Source organism: Anticarsia gemmatalis, chromosome W, assembly GCF_050436995.1.
Source record: "Anticarsia gemmatalis isolate Benzon Research Colony breed Stoneville strain chromosome W, ilAntGemm2 primary, whole genome shotgun sequence".
Classification (NCBI taxonomy): Eukaryota; Metazoa; Arthropoda; class Insecta; order Lepidoptera; family Erebidae; genus Anticarsia; species Anticarsia gemmatalis.
The window spans coordinates 1,217,124-1,241,946 of NC_134775.1; the positions used below are offsets into that span (position 1 = coordinate 1,217,124).

General features: G+C 41.0%; 1 protein-coding gene, 1 long non-coding RNA gene and 3 other non-coding genes across 6 annotated transcripts in view; 2 read left to right on the forward strand and 3 right to left on the reverse strand.

The window, feature by feature from the left end:
- The window catches only part of LOC142986067 (large subunit ribosomal RNA), a 3,926-nt gene extending 3,862 nt beyond the window's left edge, over positions 1–64 (reverse strand). The window contains exon 1 of the ribosomal RNA XR_012960313.1: positions 1–64. This exon is cut by the window's left edge and continues 3,862 nt beyond it. This is a non-coding gene — a ribosomal RNA (large subunit ribosomal RNA).
- LOC142985801 (uncharacterized) overlaps positions 1–4,853 on the forward strand; it is a 113,860-nt gene extending 109,007 nt beyond the window's left edge. For both annotated transcript variants that reach the window (XR_012960276.1, XR_012960275.1), the window contains one exon: positions 4,828–4,853. This is a non-coding gene — a long non-coding RNA (uncharacterized LOC142985801). The remainder of the gene's footprint in view (positions 1–4,827) is intronic.
- On the reverse strand, positions 556–712 carry LOC142986045 (5.8S ribosomal RNA). The gene has a single exon (XR_012960291.1). It is a non-coding gene; the product is annotated as a 5.8S ribosomal RNA (ribosomal RNA).
- On the reverse strand, positions 1,162–3,063 carry LOC142986063 (small subunit ribosomal RNA). Its single transcript, XR_012960309.1, has one exon. It is a non-coding gene; the product is annotated as a small subunit ribosomal RNA (ribosomal RNA).
- Positions 4,854–21,136: 16,283 nt separating the features above from the next.
- Positions 21,137–21,991, forward strand: LOC142985774 (uncharacterized). Its single transcript, XM_076134020.1, has one exon. It carries the CDS (start codon positions 21,137–21,139, stop codon positions 21,989–21,991), a length of 855 nt encoding a protein of 284 aa, XP_075990135.1.
- The last annotated feature ends 2,832 nt before the right edge of the window (positions 21,992–24,823 follow it).

A 24,823-nucleotide genomic window follows, 5' to 3' on the forward strand; every position in this document is an offset into this window, starting at 1 on the left:
TTTCTTTTCCTCCGCTTACTAATATGCTTAAATTCGGCGGGTGATCCTCCCTGATCTGAGGCCAACGATAAAAAAATGAGGCAGACGCGATATCCGTCAGCGTTACGACGACGCAACCGTCCCGGAGGAACGACGACGGCGTCGATGCGCTCTTCGGACGTCGAGTCCGCCTACTGTGTGTATTGCGCGAAGATCGCGACGATATTAAATCACTCACGACACATAACACGGTGCGTGCGTACACACACGCTCAACCCTCTCTATACATACACCGCCATGCGGCAAAAGTATTTCGAAGAGTCGAGCGCGCCGCTAGCGTATATGTGCGCGATATGATATTTCGCATATCATGCACTGTCCGCAGGCGGCACACCGCCGGTCGTTCGACAACGTTTGTGTAAACGTCGTCGCATGATCATCATCACAATCGACACGTGTGTGGTTCATCGTTGATATTTAAACGGACATTGGGACGAGGACTATTAGTCGACGTCACAATGAACCGTCATGTGCGCCCCCGTAAGGGCGCAATGTGGCATTTGTATTTTATACAGCCGGCCCTCAGACAGGAGTGGTCCTGGATGTGTCTCCACGGACCGCAATGTGCGTTCGAAATGTCGATGTTCAAATGTGTCCTGCAGTTCACACTATGACGCGCAGTTAACTGCGTTCTTCATCGACCCGCGAGCCAAGTGATCCACCGTCCAGGGTAATAGTTTTTACACCATTACCGCATGGATAATATTGTGTGTGTTAAATGTTACAAGTTACAAATGTTACATACATATATTATGTATATTATGTTTGTGGTATAACGATACACGACACGCGATACAAGCGCGCCTACCGCAACAATGACGCTCTCGCGTGTTCTCGTTATGTGCGTTCGATTGACGAGCGCTCTCGTCGAGGTATCAACTCGTGGTAGCGGATTTGTATACCAGTCTACGTTGAAGTTACGACGAGCGCGACGCGAGATACGTTCGTCGGGTGGCGGCGCGAGATGCGCCACCCACCGTCGAACAGAGTCTCTTTTTTTTGAGTTTTGGGTGTTTAGGATATATAAATATTATCATCACCATCATCGTCCATCATCGTTCATCGTGTGTGTGTGTGCACAACGACAACAAAAACAGCGCGACGACAACAACGACAACACGTTAATGATCCTTCCGCAGGTTCCCCTACGGAAACCTTGTTACGACTTTTACTTCCTCTAAATGATCAAGTTTGGTCAACTTCCCAGCAACGCCGACGGCCGTGAAGCCACCGCGTGTCGGTCCGAAGACCTCACTAAATCATTCAATCGGTAGTAGCGACGGGCGGTGTGTACAAAGGGCAGGGACGTAATCAACGCGAGCTTATGACTCGCGCTTACTAGGAATTCCTCGTTTATGGGGGATAATTGCAAACCCCAATCCCCAGCACGAAGGAGTTTCAGCGGGTTGCCCGGGCCTCTAGGCCAGGGAGAACATGCTGATTCCTTCAGTGTAGCGCGCGTGCGGCCCAGGACATCTAAGGGCATCACAGACCTGTTATTGCTCAATCTCGTGCGGCTCGAAGCCGCCGGTCCCTCTAAGAAGAATTTTAATACGTCGCCAGTGAGTTGCGTGACGGAGCCACGCACACCTAAATGACGACGCCTATTTAGCAGGCTAGAGTCTCGTTCGTTACCGGAATTAACCAGACAAATCGCTCCACCAACTAAGAACGGCCATGCACCACCACCCACCGAATCAAGAAAGAGCTGTTAATCTGTCAATCCTTCCGGTGTCCGGGCCTGGTGAGATTTCCCGTGTTGAGTCAAATTAAGCCGCAGGCTCCACTCCTGGTGGTGCCCTTCCGTCAATTCCTTTAAGTTTCAGCTTTGCAACCATACTCCCCCCGGAGTCCAAAATCTTTGGTTTCCCGGAAGCTGCCCGCCGAGCCATTGTAGTAACGTCGGCGGATCGCTAGATGACATATTTACGGTTAGAACTAGGGCGGTATCTAATCGCCTTCGAACCTCTAACTTTCGTTCTTGATTGATGAAAACACCTTTGGCAAATGCTTTCGCTGATGTTCGTCTTGCGACGATCCAAGAATTTCACCTCTAACGTCGCAATACGAATGCCCCCAGTTATCCCTATTAATCATTACCTCGGAGTTCTGAAAACCAACAAAATAGAACCGAGATCATATTCTATTATTCCATGCACGAAATATTCAAGCAGCATTTTGAGCCCGCTTTGAGCACTCTAATTTGTTCAAAGTAAAATTGTCGGCCCACCTCGACACTCACCGAAGAGCACCGCGATAGGATTTTGATATTGAACCGGCGTATTACCGCCGGCTCACCGACGATATGCTCCGCAGACGTGTCAGTATCACCGCGGATGCGGTGCACCGACAGCGCGGCGCACAAATGCAACTACGAGCTTTTTAACCGCAACAATTTTAGTATACGCTATTGGAGCTGGAATTACCGCGGCTGCTGGCACCAGACTTGCCCTCCAATTGTTCCTCGTTAAAATATTTAAAGTGTACTCATTCCGATTACGAGGCCTCGTAAGAGTCCCGTATCGTTATTTTTCGTCACTACCTCCCCGTGCCGGGAGTGGGTAATTTGCGCGCCTGCTGCCTTCCTTGGATGTGGTAGCCGTTTCTCAGGCTCCCTCTCCGGAATCGAACCCTGATTCCCCGTTACCCGTGACAACCATGGTAGTCGCAGAAACTACCATCGAAAGTTGATAAGGCAGACATTTGAAAGATGCGTCGCCGGTACTGGACCATGCGATCGGCAAAAGTTATCCAGATTCATCAAAATTAACGACTTCAGACGCGGGGCCCTCCGTCGATTGGTTTTGATCTAATAAAAGCACTCATCCCATCACTGGTCAGAGTTCTGATTGCATGTATTAGCTCTAGAATTACCACAGTTATCCAAGTAACTGAGTAAGATCTAAGGAACCAAAACTGATATATTGAGCCATTCGCGGTATCGCCTTAATACGGCTTGCACTGAGACATGCATGGCTTAATCTTTGAGACAAGCATATAACTACTGGCAGGATCAACCAGGGAGCTATCGAATAGAACACGCGCTCGTAGCGCGCACTCCGTCGATCCCGCGCGTCGACGATCCTAGATCACGCCGACGCGTTACGGGCGAGCTCTGTAAAACGTACACACAACACGCACATGTAAATAAATATATGTAGTGTTGTGCGCACATAGAGAGTTTGGGGTCGCCGACGGGCGAACGTTTGAAACGGTTGTATCTCAAACACGTCAAACGTCCGCTGCCCGCCTGCATTTTCAGGACACACTGACGTGGCCCCAATTGGGAACGTTCGTACCGAGACGCGTTCACATTTTATTTAAAAAAACGTTTAACACAATACGGATGTGAAACAATCACGATTCCGCCCGGTGTCTATAGAGTAATGCCTCGCTAGATAGAGGTGTAAGTATAATTTTTCTCGGGACCGCTTCGATTCTATACGGACTCGTGCATACACAACGGTCCGTCGGCCCACACAGTTAAAGAGATTCATCTATCTCTCTCGTTTTATCCGAGAGAATACGAGAGACGACGACGACGACGACGACGACGATAGTCGAGTCGTCCTGTCTGTCTGTAACGACGCGACTTTATTACATATATACATAGGTAGCAAAGTCTAGCGTCTCTTTCTCGTACTCTCTATTATCGAACAAACGAGAGTGATGATAAATATTTATGACAGAGCGACAACGAATAAGAACGCGTTGTCGCCCTAGCCTGCACAGCGGCGGCGCACGAACGAACGAACGAACGAACGAACGAACAAACGAACGAACGAACGAATGCACACTCACGGACGGTACACGAACGAGAGTCGAGAGAGTGTTTTCTTATAGCAAAGATTTTATTCGTCGCGTCGAAAGCACTCCGCCGCGGTCAAGCACATACATCACTCTCTACTCGTGATAATCGTACAACTACTTCGTGTGTGCACATATGTTGCTGTGTAGAGTAGAAACACACATGACAACACTAGCACACAGTCCAATTCGTAGACGATTATAACACATAACACATATATATGCACACCTTTTTTTTTTGTTTTCTTTCGGGGTGCATATATATGTGTTTTTCGTGATGATGCGCGCCCGCCGCCCGTCAACAACACAGAGTCGAGTCGCCGAAGTGAGACACAAACAAACGACGGAGACTGACTCTATGTTGTGAAACAGCTCTATCTCGCGCTCGCACTCGCCGCCGATCGTCGTTTGTCGTGAAACAAATGACGATCGCACCGCTGTACACATATGTCAAATCGTAGAGTCTGTGTCGTCGGGTTTGCGCGTTTCGCCGTGTGTGTGTACATAATAATATACATATGTGTGTTCGACGAGCAGGATTTTGTTTTTGTCCTGTCGATGACACAATTACCCAGACCTCCGACGTCTCACCCCTCACCCCCCCCAGGCCAAGAGGGGAGGGGGGAGCGGGGGGGGGGGGCTTAATTTGCTGAATATAGGAGGGTTTTTTCAGTAGTCGGATCGGCAGGGTATTATTACAGTGATAGCGGGTAGACGGGGAGGGAGAGGGGGAGCAAAGGGGTTCAAGGGGGCGGTGGGTGATTAAGGGGAGGGGGGGGGGGAGGGTAGAGGTAGTGCTATGGTGCGTCATTGTGTGATCGTATATTGATTGCAGGAGGGGGTGCATGCGAGCACCCCCCCCCCTCCCCGGTCTTATCACCCCCCCCCCCTCCCCCTCCCCCGTCGCCGTTCCCCTTCGTACCGCAGTCCCAAAAAAAAAAAAAGGCAAAACATTAATTCTGGTTCTGTTCTGATTTTCAGTGACACCGAGAGGGCAGAAGGGTGACGCGGCGGCCGAATCAGTGCCTGAATCAGTATGGCCAAATACCATTTCAAAAGGTGTAAAATTGGTTGTACTGTGAATAGTGTTATTATAGGCCATGACAGCGTACGTCATTACCGATGCTGCATCTTGATCTGTTTTTTCATACTTTGCTAGTCGGTAAATTTCTATGATTGTCGAGTGGAATCGCTCTACAATAGCCATTGAACTGGGATTATTTGGAGTCCCTACATGCATTTCGATTTTATATAAATTTAACATTTCTTGTACCAGTTTATTGTTGAATTCTGTACCTGGGTCGCTACTTATTTTTTTCGGCACCCCGTACATGCTAAAATATTTAATTAGTGCCTTCACTATTTCAGGTGTACTTCTATTTGGTATGTTAAAAGCTTGGGCTAACTTACTGAAAGCATCTATAATAGTTAGGTAGTAATTATTTTCTATGTATAACAAATCCATAAAAACTTCCTCAAACGGCATGCATTGTGTTTGGGTAAGTTGTATGGTTGGTTTGATAGGTTTTCTGTCGTATTTCATTTTCCGACATTGTTCACAAGCGTTCATTCATTCATTCATTTTATTCATTCATTTATTGATAAAAATATAAGTTTACAGTTTATCACCAAATCACTTATATCTATACTAATTGTACAAAAGGTTAGGCTAGAAATCTTATTAAGTATCTAAACAAAAAAAAACATTGTAGATAAAATTCTATTCAACAAATACATACTATACATAATAACATTATCACTTTTATCTCTTGAACATGTTCAAATAATTAGAAATATTATTTAAAGTATCATGTATGGAGTCAAAAAATATATCAGCATCCGGATTGTGTGCTATAAATTTGTTGAGCAGTAAAATGCGTAAAGCGTTAATGATAGCTGATATTGTTTGCTTCATATGGTAGGTGTCAAAATAAGTGGACACAAAAAATCACTCCCCCTAATTTAATTTTTATTTAATGAATTTTATAGTTTATTTTTAATTTTATTTGCATAATATTATAATAGTAATACATACAATTATTGGTGCATAGTATATGTAGTGATATTGTATCATTATACACCACCTGCCAGCTGAACACAAAACTTGAAAGTTGCAAGTCACTGTCACAAGCTACACAAAATGTCTCAGCTAAGTGAGATCCAGCAGACCCAGTCGAAGCTTGAGGAGACATTCAATAAACGGATGGCTGATCTAGAGGCTCAGCTGCAATCAGGCGCTGCGAAGGACACGGTGGCAAAGGTGGCTGAGGAGTTCCGGACATTCCGTGAGCTAATTTTTGGTGTACTCAGCTTGCTCCGGCAACAGGTTGCGGAATGTGCACGGTGTATGGACTCCATGGAGACAAGGCATCGCAGGAAGGACCTCCTCTTCCTCGGGGTTCCGGAGGCAGATAACATGGATGCCCAAAGTATGGCCTCCAGCATTCTCCGGGACAAGTTGGGCTTGACCACAATCACAGCGGCTTCCATCAGGGTCTGTCACAGGCTAGGCGCCCCTGGAGGTAAGCACCACCGACCAATTCTCGTGCGTTTCTCGGATGCAGAGGTCCGGTCATCTGTCTGGCGAGCTAAGGCGAAACTGCGGGGGACGTCTATATCGGTGAGGGAATTTCTGACGAGGACCCGCCAAATGATATTTGCTAAGGCTCGGCAGCATTTCGGTATGAAGGACTGCTGGACCCAAGACGGCACCATCATCGTCAAAACGTCTGATCGAAGCCGTCATAAGATTGTCACCATGGACGAGCTGAACACTCTTACTACCCAGCATCCAAAGGTGGGCACTGCAATCTCTTCCCGACCGAAGCACGGAGCGGTGAACGCGGCATCATCTGCGGCGAGTTCTAAACCGCGTAAGACCTAAGTGTAGGTCCTTGATCATATATTATTGTGACGCCGTTAGGATATTTCGTAACTGCATTATTCATTCACGGTTTGGTTATTCGCGACAACATGTCTGTGTTCTTTGCTTTATTTGCCGATCACCCTCTTATGTTATTTTTTTATGCTTAAATGTAATTTGCACACTCACTGGATCGCAGTGTTGTCAAATGACAAACTGACAAGTGACAGATGACAAGTGACTTTGACAGTTACGTTCGGTAACGATCGGTGTTGCAGTACGTATGTTTACACTTACAGTTTTTATTTTATTTAATTTTCTGTACTGTACTTCTCACTTCATTTTTTTTTTCCTTTATTGTGTGTGTTAGCTGGCGGGTGGTGCAGAGATGTTATTTGCACCGTTTAATACTCTTCTTATATTTTATTTTTTGTGATATCTATTTATTATAATATATATATATATATATACATTTTTTTTTGTTATATTATGTACAGCGACGATGATGCCTCTTTCGCATCAGCTGAAGACTTTACCTCTTCACCAAACGAGAGCTTTTGTTCCACAGGGGGTACGCTCGGTGATTTTCTACGGCAAACTTTTGAAAGCTCAAATAAAAATCTTTTTAACGTCTGTCACGTAAATGCACAGAGCGTTCCAAGCCATTTCACTGACCTGCAAGAAGCTTTTGCTGATGCTGACGTTCATGCCATCCTGATTTCAGAGACTTGGCTCAAACCTCACTTATCTTCTTCTTCATACTCTCTCTCTGGTTACTCTCTAATACGTAACGACCGCATAGATAAGAGAGGTGGTGGCGTCGCTATCTATCTTAGAAGTGACTTACCCTACCACATTCTTATTTCTTCTTCTCCCAATTACTCTGCATCCGCCGAATTCCTTTTTCTCGAGGTTTGTGTCAAAGGAGCCAAAGTCCTTCTCGGCGTTGTATATTGTCCCCCTTCCATCGACTATTTCTCCAGCATCGAGTCGGTGCTGGAATCTACGGGGTCTAGTTACTCACATCAAATCATCATGGGCGATTTCAATACTGATCTCCGTTCTCCTCGCTCACCACGCTCCTGTAAACTCCTTGAGATCGTCGAGTCCTCCAGCCTTCACGTTCTACCCCTACATGCCACTCACCACAACACTGAAGGTGAAGATACCTGGCTGGACTTAATCCTTACTTCTGCTCCCTCCCTTGTCTCATCCTCAGGCCAATACCCAGCTCCTGGTTTCTCTCACCACGACCTAATCTTCATGTCCTACGCCCTAAAGCCCCCCAAATCCCGTCCAAAGGTTCTGTACAGGCGTTGTTTCGGGCGTATGAATGTGGACAAATTAGGTACGGACGCTGCTAACCTCAACTGGGAGCAGCTAACAACAGCTTCGAGCATTGACGACAAAATTGATATATTCAATAAAGCTGTTGTTAGGCTGTTTGATGTCCACGCGCCGGTTAGGAAGGTTAGGCTTAAACGTCCTCCTGCGCCCTGGATGTCAGAAGGCGTTCGAATGGCTATGAGGCGAAGAAATAGGGCCTTTGCCAAGTTTCGTAGAGATCGGTGTGACGAAAATTGGCACCAGTTTAGGGTTGCAAGGAATCGATGCAATCAGATGGTACGTAACGCTAAACGCCGACATTTTCTAAATAATCTTTCCTCTTCTTCCCCGGCCGATATCTGGAGGTTTCTCGGGACCCTCGGTATTGGCAAACATCAGAGCAATAACGTACAGTGCACGGTTGGATTGGACGATATAAATCGTCACTTTACGTCCACCACAGTGATGGATCACCAAACCAAGACCGATACTGTCCAATCCATACTGGAATTACCCCGACCTAATATTGAATCCTTCTCCTTTTCGCCAGTAACTCCGGAAGATGTTAAGAAGATAATCCACTCTATTAAATCTAATGCAGTAGGCGCCGATGACGTCAGTCGACGCATGATCGTCTCTGTGTTGGATCACCTGCTTCCCGCCATATCTCACATCATAAATTTCTCCCTTACCTCTGGTTCCTTTCCTTCCTTGTGGCGCAAAGCCTACATTATCCCATTGCCTAAAATCCCAAATCCGTCACTTCCAGCTCACTTCCGTCCCATTTCCATTCTACCTTTTCTCTCCAAAGTGCTGGAGGCCTGTGTACACCAACAGTTAACACAGTTTGTGTTAAATAACAATTTACTTAGCCCGCTCCAATCCGGATTCAGACCAGGCCACAGCACTACGTCGGCACTCCTTAAGGTGACTGGCGATATTAGGGCGGGGATGGAAGATACTAAAGTCACTGTTTTGGCTTTGGTAGACTTCTCGAATGCCTTCAATACCGTCAGTCATGATATCCTTCTCTCTATCCTCTCCCATCTTAACATATCTTCCGGTGCGCTGAATTGGTTTTCCTCATATCTTCAAGGGCGCCAGCAATCGGTTCACCTCGGTGAATCTTCATCGAGCTGGCGTGGACTGGATTCTGGCGTCCCACAAGGCGGCATTCTTTCTCCCTTATTATTTTCAATATTCATCAATCTAGTAACCCAAAATCTTCGAGGATCGTATCATCTGTATGCTGATGACTTGCAACTTTATTCGCAAGGGTCCGTGGACTCTATATCGACAGCAGTAGACGTCGTGAATAGCGACCTCGAACACATTAGGTGCTGGTCTGAGAAGTTTGGCTTGGCTGTTAACCCTGCCAAATGTCAGGCTATAGTGGTAGGCAGTCACCGCAATATTAGCAGATTAGGTAATGTTGATGTACCACCTATAGTCTTTAACGGCCGGACTATTAAAACGACGTCTTCAGTAAGAGATTTAGGTCTTCATGTTGATTCAACGTTGAGCTGGAAAGTCCAAACAGCCAATGTTTGCCGTAGAGTGACTAGCACACTGCGAGCTCTATATCGCCTCAAGAACTTTCTGCCATCCAGGACCAAAACCATGCTTGTGCAGACCTTAATATTCCCTCTGATCGACTATGGTGATGTGTGTTACTTTGACCTGAATGCAGATCTTCTCAACAAACTTGACCGTCTTCTTAACAACTGCATTCGATTTATCTTCAATTTACGCAAGTATGATCATGTATCTACTTATCGCTCTCAACTTAGGTGGCTACCAATCCGTGAGCGCCGTAATTTACGTGCACTCACGACTCTCTTCTCTTTTCTTACTTCCCCTACTCCCCCAGCCTACCTAACTCCCTACTTTCAATACTTGTGTGATAACCACAATCGTAATCTCCGCTCCTCAAGCAATCTTATTCTTCTCTGTCCCTCTCACACTTCTGGGTTTGTCAATTCCTCGTTCCCTGTTCAATCAGTCCTGTTATGGAATGCGCTCCCTCTTGAAATCAGGATGTCCACTAACCGTCTTACGTTCAAGAGCAAAGTAAAAGATCTATTGTTGAACAAAGTTGCTGAATCGTCACAATTATCATAGTTTATATGTATTCATATATTTATCTATTATTGTATATATATATATTGATTGTATGTTATTTTCATTTATGTAATTAATATGTATGTATATATATTATTTTTTTTATATGTAAGTTTATACTTAATATAATTATTAATTTACACTCATATTGTCTACACCAATTATTATTTATTTACACACCTTTTCTCATCTCACTCTCCTTCCTCTTTTAAACACCTTCACAACAATCTCTGCATCACCCTAAGGTAGACTGGCAGAAAATGCTCCTAGCATTAAGTCCGCCTTTATACAGCTCTGTATATAAAGTTTAAAATAAATAAATAAATAAATTATTCCACCAGTAATGTCTTTTAAGTTTGGTAAGTGTTTCTTTAATTCCTCTGTGGATGGTTTTACCTTCATGATACTTTAATGTAATATCCCTTTGTTCATTCTCATCTATAACATTAACTACTCTATCTGTACACTCAATCAAATTTTGGGTACCTTTCTTGTATAATTCTATTACTACTTTACAAAATGTTTTTCTAAAATCTTCCGTTTCGAAATAAATATAATATTTATGCTTAAAATCTACGTATTCTTTAAGAAAGTTCTTAACTAAATGTTCATTATTAGCAACTGGTATATGTATTTCTATTATTCGTTGATTGTTATTTGATAAATCCTTCACACAAATATCGTCTTTATACCAAGTACGTACGTGTATTTGTCTAGGCTTAGAATCTACTGCTTCGTTTAGTATAGGTATTCCCTCATGTTCTCTATTTGTTATTGAATGGGCCGTAGCTCCATCATCTGAATCTGATATATCATAAACTGGTTCCTCTTTGCGCTTTACGCTTAGTTTTACAGCTTCTGAATCTGAATCTGACAAGGTGATTATTTCGTCGTTGTGGTTACTACTATCATCAATATTAACTTGCATTGATTCGTTATCGTTATCTAACGCGTTAACTTTAATTTCTCTAGCTTTCAGGCCATTCATGTTCACTATAATACTATTATTTTCCGTGTTAATGCTATTAATTTTGATACGTGATAATGCATCGGCATTGGAGTTTTGTGACCCTTTCTTATAGTTGATTTCAAAATCGTATTCCTCTAGTCTTAGGCGCCAACGCGTAAGTTTACTATTTGATTCCTTTAGTGAATACAACCAGGCCAGAGGTCTATGGTCTGTGTATATGTAAAACTTCTTACCCCATAAGTATGGTCTAAAATGTTTGACCGCCCATATAACTGCTAAAAGCTCCTTCTCTATCGTGCTGTATCTAGACTCTGTATCACTTAGAGTTCTGCTAGCATACGCGACTGGTCTATCTAAACCTATAGGACCCTGAGAAAGTACTGCCCCGATTGCAAAGTTTGATGCATCCGTGGTCAGAGTGAAGGGTTTACTAAAGTCTGGAAATTGTAGTAATGGAGCATTGGTTAAAAGTTTTTTACATGTTTCAAAGCTTTCTATATATGCCTCATTTAATTCTATTTTGCTACCTTTTTTCAAACATACTGTAAGTGGTCTAGTGATCTTTGCGAAATCTTGGATAAATTTCCTATAATATCCTATAAGACCAAGAAAACTTTTAATTTCGGTAGTAGTTTTGGGGATTGGATATTTTAGTACCGCGTCTATCTTGTGATTGTTGGGCTTTAGCCCTTCGCTTGTTATCGTATGGCCTAAGTAAAGTACTTCCTTACGTAAGAAATGAGACTTATCTAGTTGTATTTTTAAGTTAGTTTGCCGAAATCTATCAAATACTGCCTTAAGTTTTTCGTTGTGCTCTTGGATACTTTTTGCGAAAATTATGACGTCATCGAGGTATACTAAGCAGTGTATACCCTGCAGGCCTCTCAGTACATTATCAATAGCACGTTGAAACGTTGCGGGTGCGGTTTTAAGCCCAAATGGCATCCTATTAAACTGATAATGTCCGAACGGTGTACTAAAAGCTGTTTTTGCTCTATCCTCTTCTTCTACCTCAATTTGATGGTATCCGCTTGCTAAATCTAATGTAGTGAAATATATACTCTTTCCTAACATATCAAAAAGGTCATTGATATTAGGTAGAGGGTATTTATCGTCAATGGTAATGTCATTGAGGCGTCTATAATCAATTACCATTCTCCATTTTTGTTTGCCTGAACTATCAATTTTTTTAGGTACTAAGTGTACCGGTGCACTCCAAGGTGAAAAGGATTTTTCTATAACGTTATCTCTTAACATTTTTTTCACTTGGTTCCTGATTTCTTCTGTTTGTATTGGAGGTAACCTATATGCTTTAATGTGAATCGGGTCTTCATTTCTAGTTCTGATTTTATGTTTAACCTCATTTGTAAATGACAATGGCACGTCTTCACAATAAAATATATCCTTATACTCATTACAAATATTGAAAAGCGATTGTCTTTCCTCCTCATTCATGTGATCTACTTTTAACTTGGCAAGGTTATCCGTTAAAAGCTGATCCAGTCTAGTGCTGTCGTTATAGTTAAAATTCAAACTTAATTTATTATTTAATGAACTATCTTCGATATACTGTTCAACCTTGAACGGACTGTTTACTGTTAATTCCATTTGTACATCTGTATAATTTTGAATAACAGTTGTAGCAAATCCATTTATACATGTAACTAAGGCCGTTGGCATCCTGACTCCATCACAAAATTCTACAAAATTTAAAATTCCTTCACCGTTCAGCAAATTAACTGGGAGTTGGACCCTTAATTCGCTTCGCGGTGGTATTACATAAAATTCATGTCTGGGTGGGCTATAAATGATAGGTATACATGTGTCCTTCGTAATTAACTTTTGGTTTTTCATATCGATGTTCGCATGGAGTTGTGTTAATAAATCACTACCTATTAAACCATCGTACCTATTATCTACGCTATAAATATAAAACATATGCCATTCCTGACTTCTAAATATTCTAGGTAAAGGTATATACGCAACCTCGTTGTGTCTGCTACTAGCATGGGTGCTTACGACTTCGAATACTTGAAACTTCTTAAAGTTGCAAAAATATTGATTTGCTAGTTTCGGACTTAAAAATGAACGTTGACTGCCCGTATCCAGCATAAAAATTGCATTAAGTTCCGGAATACGTATGTGCGGCAGAGTATTTAACACATTATAATTTAAGTTTATTCGCTCTGATGTGTAGAGGCCCTTATACAAAAATTTTCTACCTGTTCATTATCATTAGAAGTGCTCGGCAACACATTATATTCATTATCATTGCGGTCCGTATAATTAACACGTCTAGTACTAGCCGTTCGCATTGTGACGTCAGTATTGCAACCTGATCCATTTGGTAGCAGCTGTGCCTGTTGCAACCTGCGCGGCGCGTTATCAGTGAATTCCCGATGATGCAACTGCGGCCTTGATTGCTCGAATGAGTTGTTATAATTGTTACGGGATGGATTATTATTGTAAGAACTATAGTTCTGCTGCCTATTAGCGTTTCTAAATTGGAACGAACTATTCGAGAAATTATTATTATATGAATTATTTCTATTACGCATTGGTAACGCATTGTTAAAAGAGTTATTATTTAAATTACGATTCGGAACTGGGTTGTTATTGTAGCGTTGCGTATTTGGTGTGCTAGTGCTCGCTTGTGAATTAAAGTTATTAAAGGTATTACGACCCTGGAAGTTGTGATTAAATTTATTTGACCTTAGATTTTTCTGCTCGTAAACATCTTGAAAGTTTTGTTCTTCAAAGACAGTTTTAAGTGCATCTTCCAGTGTAGTACACTCTTTAAATCGTACCAACCTAACTAAATATTGTGGTAAATTAAAAAGAAAAACTTTTAAAGAAAGGTTTGTATAAATACTTTGCTTGGCTATCCTGTCTTCGATAGCCAAAACAGACTCGTTGACCTTCGCAATTAAAATACTTCGTAATTGTTGAATTCGGTGGCAAAAATCTAGATAACTTTCGCCTCTATTTATTTTCACGCTTTCTAATTCTAGGACCAGACAATCTTCTGTCCTTGGGTCCCCAAAATGCTCCTGTAAAACACTTTTTAATGCTGCCCAGCTCTGTATAGTGTCTCGTTCCCCAATAAAGTTGGCAGCTTCCCCGCTTAATCTGCTCGTTATCGCGTGGAACAAATATTCATTTTGTATTTCATTTCCACGGTATAAATTAATAATATATTCTGTCTTACGAATGAATAACGATAGGAGCCTTGACTCACCACTAAATAAAGGTATAATCTTTAATACACCGGGTGGTACAGCGACAATACCTACTTGTCCTTCCATTTTATAATAAAAAGTTTACTTATTTAACACACAATAGAATAATAGCTATAAACTAACCTGAAAATTTTATCACTATACTAAAATGTGCTACGTGCTAACTGGCGTTTTCTAATCCTTTATAAAACACGAATCACATATAATAATCACCAGGAGAATACACAGGGAAATTGACAGGATAGTGAAAAGATTTACTCACATAACCCGCAGCTTTCCCGCTCGCCTTCTGTGATCGTTGATTCTGCACCGCTGCTGGCCCTGCGTCGTGGCTGTCCTTGACGAATTTATTTGGTTCGTCGACCCGTTGAATCGTAAAAACGAACGTTGGCTTCTTCTTAGCTCCCGAAAATATCGATTCGCGAAGGCACAGAGGACCCAACGACAAGGTCGCTTACCGGCTGCGCCAGTCAAGGTTTAATGAAACCGAATTTCCAAAAAATATATTTATTTGGAAAGCAAGGTGTTTACAGAGTCGATGGCGAGAACAGAATGAATCAATTATAATTCTAAAGTTATAAGCTAACTTAAACTAAGTACATAAAATGTGGGTTCCACAGGTTTCATATATCTGGGAAGCAAGGTAGCATCAGCATTATTTGTTCTAGAACGTTCGATGTTTACATGTGAGTTTCCAGTAACAAGTATTATAAGGTTGGGAGTCAGCATAATTTGTTCTAGAACTTTCCATTAAGTTTCTCACGGTGCCTTACACGTGTTAATGTTAAATTGTATGTCAGCACCTTTATATGGTATATAGGTTATTTAGTGCTGAGTATGCATATGTCTATGGGAGTAGCATCCTTAACTCGCGCGGGCCCCCGCACGAGAAGCAGGCTCCTGGATCGACAACGTTACTAAGGTAATTGTGACAATTTATTTTTATGTTTTTGGAGCTTAAATGACACTTGTGTAGTAGTGACGTTGTTTCCCCAATTGTGACAATATATTTTTGGCGAAATAACAACACTTTTGTAGTAGTGACGTTGTTTCCCCAACCTTTGTATTTAATGGTATTTAGTTAAACGTTAGATTAATAGTTGTGACGATATTGTTCCAGTACCAGTACAGTTTCATAAATAAGTAGTCATTGATTTTATACCAAATATCATAAAATTTAGTTAATATTTAGTCTAAAATTAACCTTAATTAGTACCTAGTTATACTCTAATATTCAGACCTTCATCATAGGTTCAGAAGTCGGGCGTTGACACTTCCACATAGTTGTAAAGTATCGGTCAAAATCATAGTTTTAGGTGCTGTTGTAGATATTGATGTCTTCTATAAAACTGTAATACTTACATCATTTTGTACATGTGGTAAATAGTTGCCGGTTTGTACGCGATATAAGGAGTTAATGTATTTGTTTTACACGTTGGGTTACCACATAATTTTGTATATTGTTTGTTTCAGACCTTAAATGAACCAACGCAGCAAAAACCTTGTGCTTCTTGCACTTTCAAATAACAGTGAGAACTCTAAAGTGCAAAATGTATACAACTATACAAGGATGCAAGATTCCGAACAAAAAAATATATTGTCCCACAATACAAATTCCGAGAATCAACTATCACCATCCAATCTAGAAGACCCAACATCAACTACTCCAGAACAGGATGATACTACTTTAGAGAACCCCGGTGACTCTCCGTCTACTATGTTTGCCAGTAATGAAACGTATGAACAAGATGGTATCAACCTCCCAATAGGCGATTTCTCTGAACAACAAAATACATTGTCTCATACAAATTCCGAGAATCAAGAAGAACCATCCAACCTAAATGACCCATCAACAACTACTCCAGAGTCTACTCATGAAATGTATGAACGAGATGGTATTGACCTTCCAACAGGCGATTTCTCCGGCACTGATTCAGGAGATGAATTCAGGCCCGGCCCTCGTTCAAGATTGTCTTCATCCAGTAGCTCCAGTAGCAGTTCCAGCAGTAGCTCCAGTAGTAGTTCCAGTGACAATTCAAGTAGCAGTTCCAGTGATACTCCTGCAGGAAATAATCATTCTAATAGTGAGATTCTTGTTCACGGGCATAACCAACCAGCACAACCTATAGCTAAACCGAGAGGCAGAAAGCGTACGCGTAATCCAACAACTTGGAAAAAGAATGTAGCGAAGAGATTGAAAAATTCTGGTCAAACATATATCTCAGTAAAGACCAAAAAACTCAATCAAGGTAAAAGAATGGGGCCTACATGTACCTCAAAATGTCGGTTGTCCTGTGCTGCAAAATTTACTGACGAACAAAGGACGAAAATATTTGAGTCTTACTGGAATTTGGAGAGTATAGAGAGGCAACGGGGTTTTTTAAACGCTTGTACAAGAAGACTAAAATGTGCGTACCGCCGTATAAAGACTAACAAAAGGTACGATAGAAAAGAAAACACTGCATATTACTTGCTCAATGAGAATAACGAGATCCGCGTCTGTAAAACTTTTCTGATCAACACTCTGGGTATAACACAACGTATTATACGGACTGTTATCGACGGCAAAGCAGAGAATTATGGCTTTATTCCAGCTGATAAACGAGGAAAACACGGAAAACAATGTACATTGCCACCTGAAGTTATACAAGCAGTAAAGGATCATATCGAATCAATACCAAAGGTTGAGAGTCACTATCTTAGGGCTAATACTAGCAGACTATTTATTGATGGAGGTTTAACAGTGGCAGAATTGCATAGAAATTATTCCGAAATTCAGAAGCAACAAAACAAGCCTACTGTGAACTACGACGCTTACTCACGGATTTTCAATCAAGACTTTAACATTGGATTTTTCAAACCGAAAAAAGATCGATGCGATGAGTGTGAAGCATATGAAAATGCCTCTGAAGAAGAAAAAAATAAATTACGTGACAGCTTCAACTTACATCAGGAAGAAAAAAAACTTAAGTAGGGATGAGAAAGACAGGGATATGAAAAGATGTCTTGAACCTGACAACAACACAATTGTATTCACCTATGACTTACAAGCGGTGTTACCATGCCCCGTTGGCAAATCAAGCTCTTTTTACTACAAATCAAGACTTAATTGTTATAATTTAACAATGTCTAATGCAAACGAGCAAACAACAACCTGTTATTTTTGGCATGAAGGGTTGGGCAACAGAGGAGCCATCGAAATAGGGTCGTGTGTGTATAAATACCTGGAGCAGATTGCATTTGAGAAACCAGGCTGCGATGTCATTATTTATTCTGACAATTGCTGTGGTCAGCAGAAAAATAAATTTGTTTTTGCTATGTACCACTATGCAGTGAGTCGCTTAAATGTTAACTCCATTCAACACAACTTCTTGATTCGAGGCCACACGCAGAACGAAGGTGATGCAGCTCACTCAGTAATAGAAAAATCTGTGACTAGAACCAAAAACGCTGGATGTATTTATGTTCCCGACCAATATATTTCCCTAATTCGTGGGGCCAAAAAGACTGGCAAACCGTTTGTGGTAAATGAAATGAACTATAACGATTTCTTCGATTTGAAATCGCTTGAGGAGAACATGAACTTTAATACGGCGAAAAATGTCAATGGTGGTGTTATCAAGACCGGTGACATCAAAAGTATTAAATTTACCAAGGGTTCTGAAAATTACCAATATCGAACCACTTATAAAACTGAAAATTGGGAGGAGGTAAAAGCTATTGTTCAACCCAAAAAATTACGCGGCAATAGAGGCATTCGAAGAATAGATGAAATTACCTTAAAGCAAGCTTATACATCAAAAATACCAATTACAGAACGCAAAAAACGTGATTTATTGCAATTATTGGCGGCTAATCTCGTGCCGAGATACTATGAAAGTTTCTACAATGATCTCATGTAATTGTTTTAATTGCCTTATATGCTACAAGGCCACATTTACACTTACAGGGAACTTTATTTAACAGCAGCGTTAAAAACTCACTTATTTTCCTGTGAATGTACAAGTGATTAAAGTTAAGAGTAAACAGTTAAGTTTTTGTATTAAGATAAGTAAAATAATTTGTATTTACTGTTGATTATTAATTAATAAGATTTAAATACTATGGGTACAATGACTGTGATTAAAAAGCCAATTAATAGTAAAGTTCTAAGTGTGATTCCAATGACAACGTCGAACGCCCCAGGTTAACCTGGAAAAGTTTTTTTCAGAGCGTTTACCAAATTTCTATTAGATATAAGTAAAACAATTATTGATTAATGTGTAATGATAATAATTCTCAAATGCCATACCCAATCATTGATTGAACACAAACCTTGGCCTAATTAATAGTAAGAAGATCTCTGTTATAAAAAAGTCTGATTAATAAAAAAGTTACTTTGTAGAATTAAGAAATTTTGTTATACTTATTTGCTACTTTAATAAATATTGTTTTAGAAATGTACGATTTCGTGTTTTATTTGTTTTGACATAATTGACCGGTTAATTATTTTCTAGTGCCTTATCGTCACTTCTGCGAGGGTAGTAATTTTTAAACGTGTATATTTTTAAAATAGTAATTAGTGAGATGTTTACTTTTATTTTAAAATAACGTTTATAGATGTAGTTTAGGTATTATCATCTTATTTTTTTAGTCGAGACGAACTATCTATTGTAATAGGAAGTTGAATTTTCAAACGCCTCTCCTGAAAAATTACATCACTTGCATAAGTGACGTTATTGCACCGTAGGTACGATATGTTGCGTCGTTTTTCGAACCGAGCACACGGTCGCTTCAAAAAATCTATTAGTTTATTGGATTCATTTTGTCGCAAATTTTATATAATTTTAAATTGGCTTTCGAGATTTAAGTAGAAAGTTAATTTTAAATATAATTAGTTTGTCCTCCGTTACCATAACCTCTTCGGTGACAAAATGAGTGATAAAGAGGTTACCGCGCCAAATTCAAATGATAGTGATAGTTCTTCGGATTGTCCGTCGGAAGAAGAGCCACCAAGGAAACGCCAAAGGCGTTGCAGTTCACGGGATCTGGAGGAAAGGTTTGACATATTGTCACAACAATTAGTGAGCCATGTAAATAATAATTTAACGGCCGCATTCGCAACATCAACAGAGACCCCATCGTTGAATATGTCTAAAAGCAACAGCGTGCCACACACTTCGGTATCGATGGAACCAATACCCAATGATCCGTTTTTAAATCCACCCAAATTAGATGCGGGTAGTATTGTCAACTTGGGCGTTTCTGTCAAAGAACCGGCGGTACCAAAGGCAATACATGCACGTGTCGAAAAAATTAAGGTTATGCAAAGATTCGACTCACCCGATTGGAACGCGGTTCGATATACAGACGCCCAGAAAAAGTATGCGGCTTTTCCGGCCTTTACCGAATTAAGAGTTAATGAAGAGCTGCGACGTTTTGAAGACAATTTTGCGTCCCTACGTTGGTTCCAAATGGAACGTAGTTTTGCAGCATTATCCAATGCATTTTTAGCTCAAAATTAAGCTGTAAACTCGGCATTACAGAACCTAGTCGATTGGTCGGCATCTAAAGACGTTCAGCTGAATGCAACTACCATTTACGAAAAATTAACCCAGCTATTTGGAAATGAGTCCGAATATAAGGAAATATCCCACGATATACTACAGGTGATATGCGGGAAACGAGCCGAAGTGTTAGAATTGCGCCGTAGGGATATCGTTAAAAAATTAAAAGATACATATATGAGAGAGGATCTGAGTAAAAGAAAGAAATTCTAAAGCAGGGATAGAAAATCAGGATATAAAAATAAATGACTCGACAGGCTCTTTTAATCCGCCAAAATCAATATAGAAATTAATAACCGGTCTCAGAATACCATTCAACAAGATACCGCCGTTAGTTCTCCCTACCTTAGATGTTTTAACAAAGTATCAAACTCGAACATCACAATTAATGTCAACAGAAATTCAAAATTTAATTCAGTTAAAAGTCTTAGAACCGGCCCCTCTGACACCGTCTTTTATCTCGCCTCTATTCATAATTCCGAAATCCAACGGGAAAAGTCGAACAATTTTCAATCTCAAGGCATTAAATCAGTATATGAAACCAAGGCATTTCCGTCTGTTCCACCATCACGGATGAAATTTTCTACAACACGGAGATTGGATGGTGAAATTGGACTTAAGTCAAGCTTATTACCATCTACCTGTAAAGGAAGCACACAGAAGGTTTCTCCGGATCAGTTATCAAGGTCAACTGTTACAAATGACGTGTCTACCGTTCGGCCTTGCAGCAGCGCCTCGGATTTTAGCGTCGGTAACGAACTGGACCGCAGAAATACTTCGCAAAAAGGGACTGAGGTTAGTGGTATATTTAGACGATTATCTGATAATACATCAGGACAGAACTATGCTTGCAGCACAGATAGAAATTGCAATAAAGTTTTTGACCAGTCTGGGTTGGTGGATCAATGTGGAGAAATCGGTAACAACACCAACCAGGGTAATCGATTTTCTGGGAATTACATGGAACACCAAATTCAACACGAAGTTCCTACCCTCGGAGAAAATACAACGAATTCGGCAGATGTTACGAGTACGACTCGAAGCCGGCAGCTGGAACCTAAAACAGGCGCAACGCCTATTAGGTCACCTCAACTTTGCAACCTTCATCACCCACCGGGGAAGGTTGCATTGCCGCTTATTGCAGCGACACAGCAACAAACTCAGAAAGTATCCACGATCGCAGATTCAGTTCCCAGAAGAGGTACATACAGAACTAAAATGGTGGATGGAGAATATCAATCAGAAGTCAGCGATTCATCCCCAAAGAATGCCGACGAACCACGTCATCACCGACGCGTCGGACATTCAATGGGGAGCTCTGGTGAACAACGACATGGTAAAAGGCCTCTGGGAACAACATCAGGTAAGATGGCATAGCAATCTGAAGGAGATGTATGGTGTGATAGCCGCTATATCAACCAAAGCAATGGAGCTCCAGAATTCTACAGTAATCCTTCAGAGCGACAACAAAACAGTCGTGTCCTATATAAAAAACGAAGGAGGAACACGATCACGTCAATTGGTAGATCTGACCCATCAGCTGCTGGAATTAGTAGATCACCTCAACATTGTGTTTCGGCCTCACCACCTACCAGGCCTGTGCAACATCGAAGCAGATCACTTCTCACGAAATCGCGCAGCTGCCGAGTGGCACCTCACAAGAGAAGAGACATCGAGACTGTTCAGCATGTGGGGCACACCAGACCTAGACCTCTTTGCGTCACAGACAACACATGTTGTAGAAAACTATGTTTCGCTAGACTTGTCAGACTCGAACGCCTACTTTCACGACGCGTTCAGCAGATCCTGGCATTACCGACTTGCATGGCTGTTCCCGCCGCCCAGCCTAATACCCAGGGTGCTCGATCACCTCAACTCAGCCTCAGGTCAGTACATTCTAGTAGCACCCAAGTGGACGAAGCCTTTTTGGTGGCCAGACCTGAAAAATCGTGCTCTGAAGCGTCCTGTGAAACTCAGAAATCTGGAGAAGACGCTGGTGGACACAGCGACAATGCTACCGCCGGCACAAGTCTGCAAGTTACACCTGGAAGCTTGGCTCATTTCGGGTGGGATACTCTGACGGGTAATTGGACGCTGCAAGAGAAACAGTTATTGTCATCGTGCTGGAGACAGTCTACAAAAAAAATAAAACTTATGCCCCCATTTGGAGTAGATGGGTGAGATTCTGTCAAGAAAAAAGCATTAATTTTCGTTTACCGGAACCAGTAAACGTAGCTAGGTATCTAGGTTATCTATTTTTGACTGACGGTCTCTCTTACAGAACGATACTGGTTCATAAATCAGTTATTGCTTCCGTTTGCGAAACAATATCTGATATTAAAATTACTGCAAACCCAATAGTAAAACACATACTGAAAGCTATTTCCGTGGCAAGACCGGCGTCTTCTCAATTACCAATTTCGGATGCTAGGGTTTTGATAAGGTTCTTAAAGAGTTACAATATTAATTTAAATAGTTTATATCAAGTATCTAGACACACAGCTGCTATTTTACTTTTGTGTTCTGGTCGTAGAGCGCACGATTTAACTCTTTTACATACTGATAGTCAACATTTTGTACATAACACTGATTCGATTACGTTGCACCCTGTTTTCGGGTCCAAAACTGACTCATCTTCATTCCAACAATCTAGCTGGACATTCTTGACCGCACCGGATAAAAGAGTCGATACATTATATTGGATACGTACTTTAGTAAATATGACACAAGGGACCCGGGAAAATATTACTAATTTATTCTTAGCAACTAGACGTCCTACAAGGCCAGCTACTGCAGCTATGATTGGTGGATGGATAAAGAGGCTTCTAGCTGATGCTGGTATTCAGGCGTCAGCTGGAAGCTGTAGATCAGCAGTCTCATCTTTAAATTGGGTAGAAAATTACCATATTTATGATATTTTAGCTAAGGCTAATTGGCAGCATGAATGTACTTTTAAAAAGTTTAATCTGAAACAGATCAATACTTCTAATAGGGATATTAGATCAGAAAAATCTCTATCGCAATATTTTCAACCTGATTCATAATACTTTTAAGGAAATATTTTGATTTATACCTAGCATCTTAGTCAATGTGCATTTAAATTTACAATATAATATGTTCAATCACATTGTTGCGTTTTAATTTAATATTGTTCCAATTTGTTTGTAACCATCATACAAGCCACCAGGAGATAACAAACAATCTCTCATAAGGGACTTCGGACGTCAAACGGAACGCATAATATAAAAATTTTACCTTCAAATAAAATTTGTATTATGCTTCCAATGACGTCCAAAGTCCCAGTAATGTCTTCCTGGTATTAAACCATTATGAGCCGTACAATGACGAAGATGGCGGCTTGTAGTTGGTAGGTAGCTTAGCGGCGGACCGGAAGTAGTAGGTGGCGCTGCTAGCGCATTTAGGAAGCGGAAGTAGCGACATCTAGCGACCAGGCGAGGCGAAAGAATCGATGTACTCTCTCATAAGGGACTTCGGACGTCATTGGAAGCATAATACAAATTTTATTTGAAGGTAAAATTTTTATATTGTCGCTTTGTTCCATTTGTTCTTGCAAAATTCTATTCGATATTTACACGCTCATTCATACTTCATACAAGCGTGGTGCGACTCGAAAAGTAGATGGCCGTACTGACGCGTGACGCCGCGACCGCGCGTGGATGTTACAAAGATGGGATGCGACAAAATGGATGCTAAGTAATTCTCCGGGGATTATGAATTATGATAAGTTAGTTTCTTTGATAAGAATATTAATGGATATTGATTGTTATCATTGTTATGTACCTACATTTTTTATGGTTTAATTAAATAAATGTTTCGTGTTTATTTTATTTACTTTAATCTGATTTTATGTTATAAATATCAAAGTATTTTAAACTTACATCAATAATGTTTGTAATGTTATTTGGTATTTGAATAAAACTACAATGCAACGAGTGACAACTGTGACAAGTAAAAATAGTAATGCCATATCAATATTTTATTGAATCTAATCTCTCGCTGGTATCCTAACTCGTCGCTCGTCACCAAATCGGCGGCGCGCGCGCGGACGGCGCGGAGGGAGCGGGTGGCGCGGGGGGGCGGCGCGAGTGTGCGGAGAGGCGCCGGCGGCTCTCTTTGATTGATAGTTCGAGCAATTCGCTCGCGGAAGACGGAAGCTCTTCACCGGTGTCGTTCGTTATGTCCTATTCGTCGTGTCGTGTGTGAACTGTTGTTTATTATTACTTGTTATTGTTCCAGTTTTGAGTTGTTAGTGTTTTTATTGTTATTATTTTTCTTGTTATTGTTTTCGAAGTAGTTATGGTAACACCTACACCTTCAGCCTTAGATTAAGTTTAGAATATAGTTTATGCTTAGCCAGCAGAATGCTGACAATTCATAGAAGTAAGATAAGCCGGGCCCAACGGATGTGTCTCTCCTGAGGATCTAACGCTCGTAAACAATCCAGAATTAAAACAGCCTCCGAATCGGCTACACATGTATTTTTGTGTTTAATTTCTCACTTTAATTTTAATTAAATTAGTTTTTAAAAAATTGTTTCCCCGCTCCGGAAACAAGAGTGGCGCAGCCGGTAGGATTTCACTCAGTTATCATTAGTGGTCTCGAACCTACCGATTTTTCGGTATTTCTACCGATTCTGGCTCTGTCCTACCGAAATACCGAAATGCAATGATTTTTCCACGATTTCTGCTGATGACACTCAAATGTTTCTTTTCTTGTCTACTTTCATTTTCCAAATTTTATCACTGCCTTATTCGGCTGCCAACGTTGAACGCATCTTTTCCCATATTAATCTCATGAAAACTAAACAGTGAAATAGGCTGTCTACTCAGTCGGTTAGTGGTCTTTTACACGCAAAACGACTTTTAAATAGTGCTAATTGTTATGACTTCGA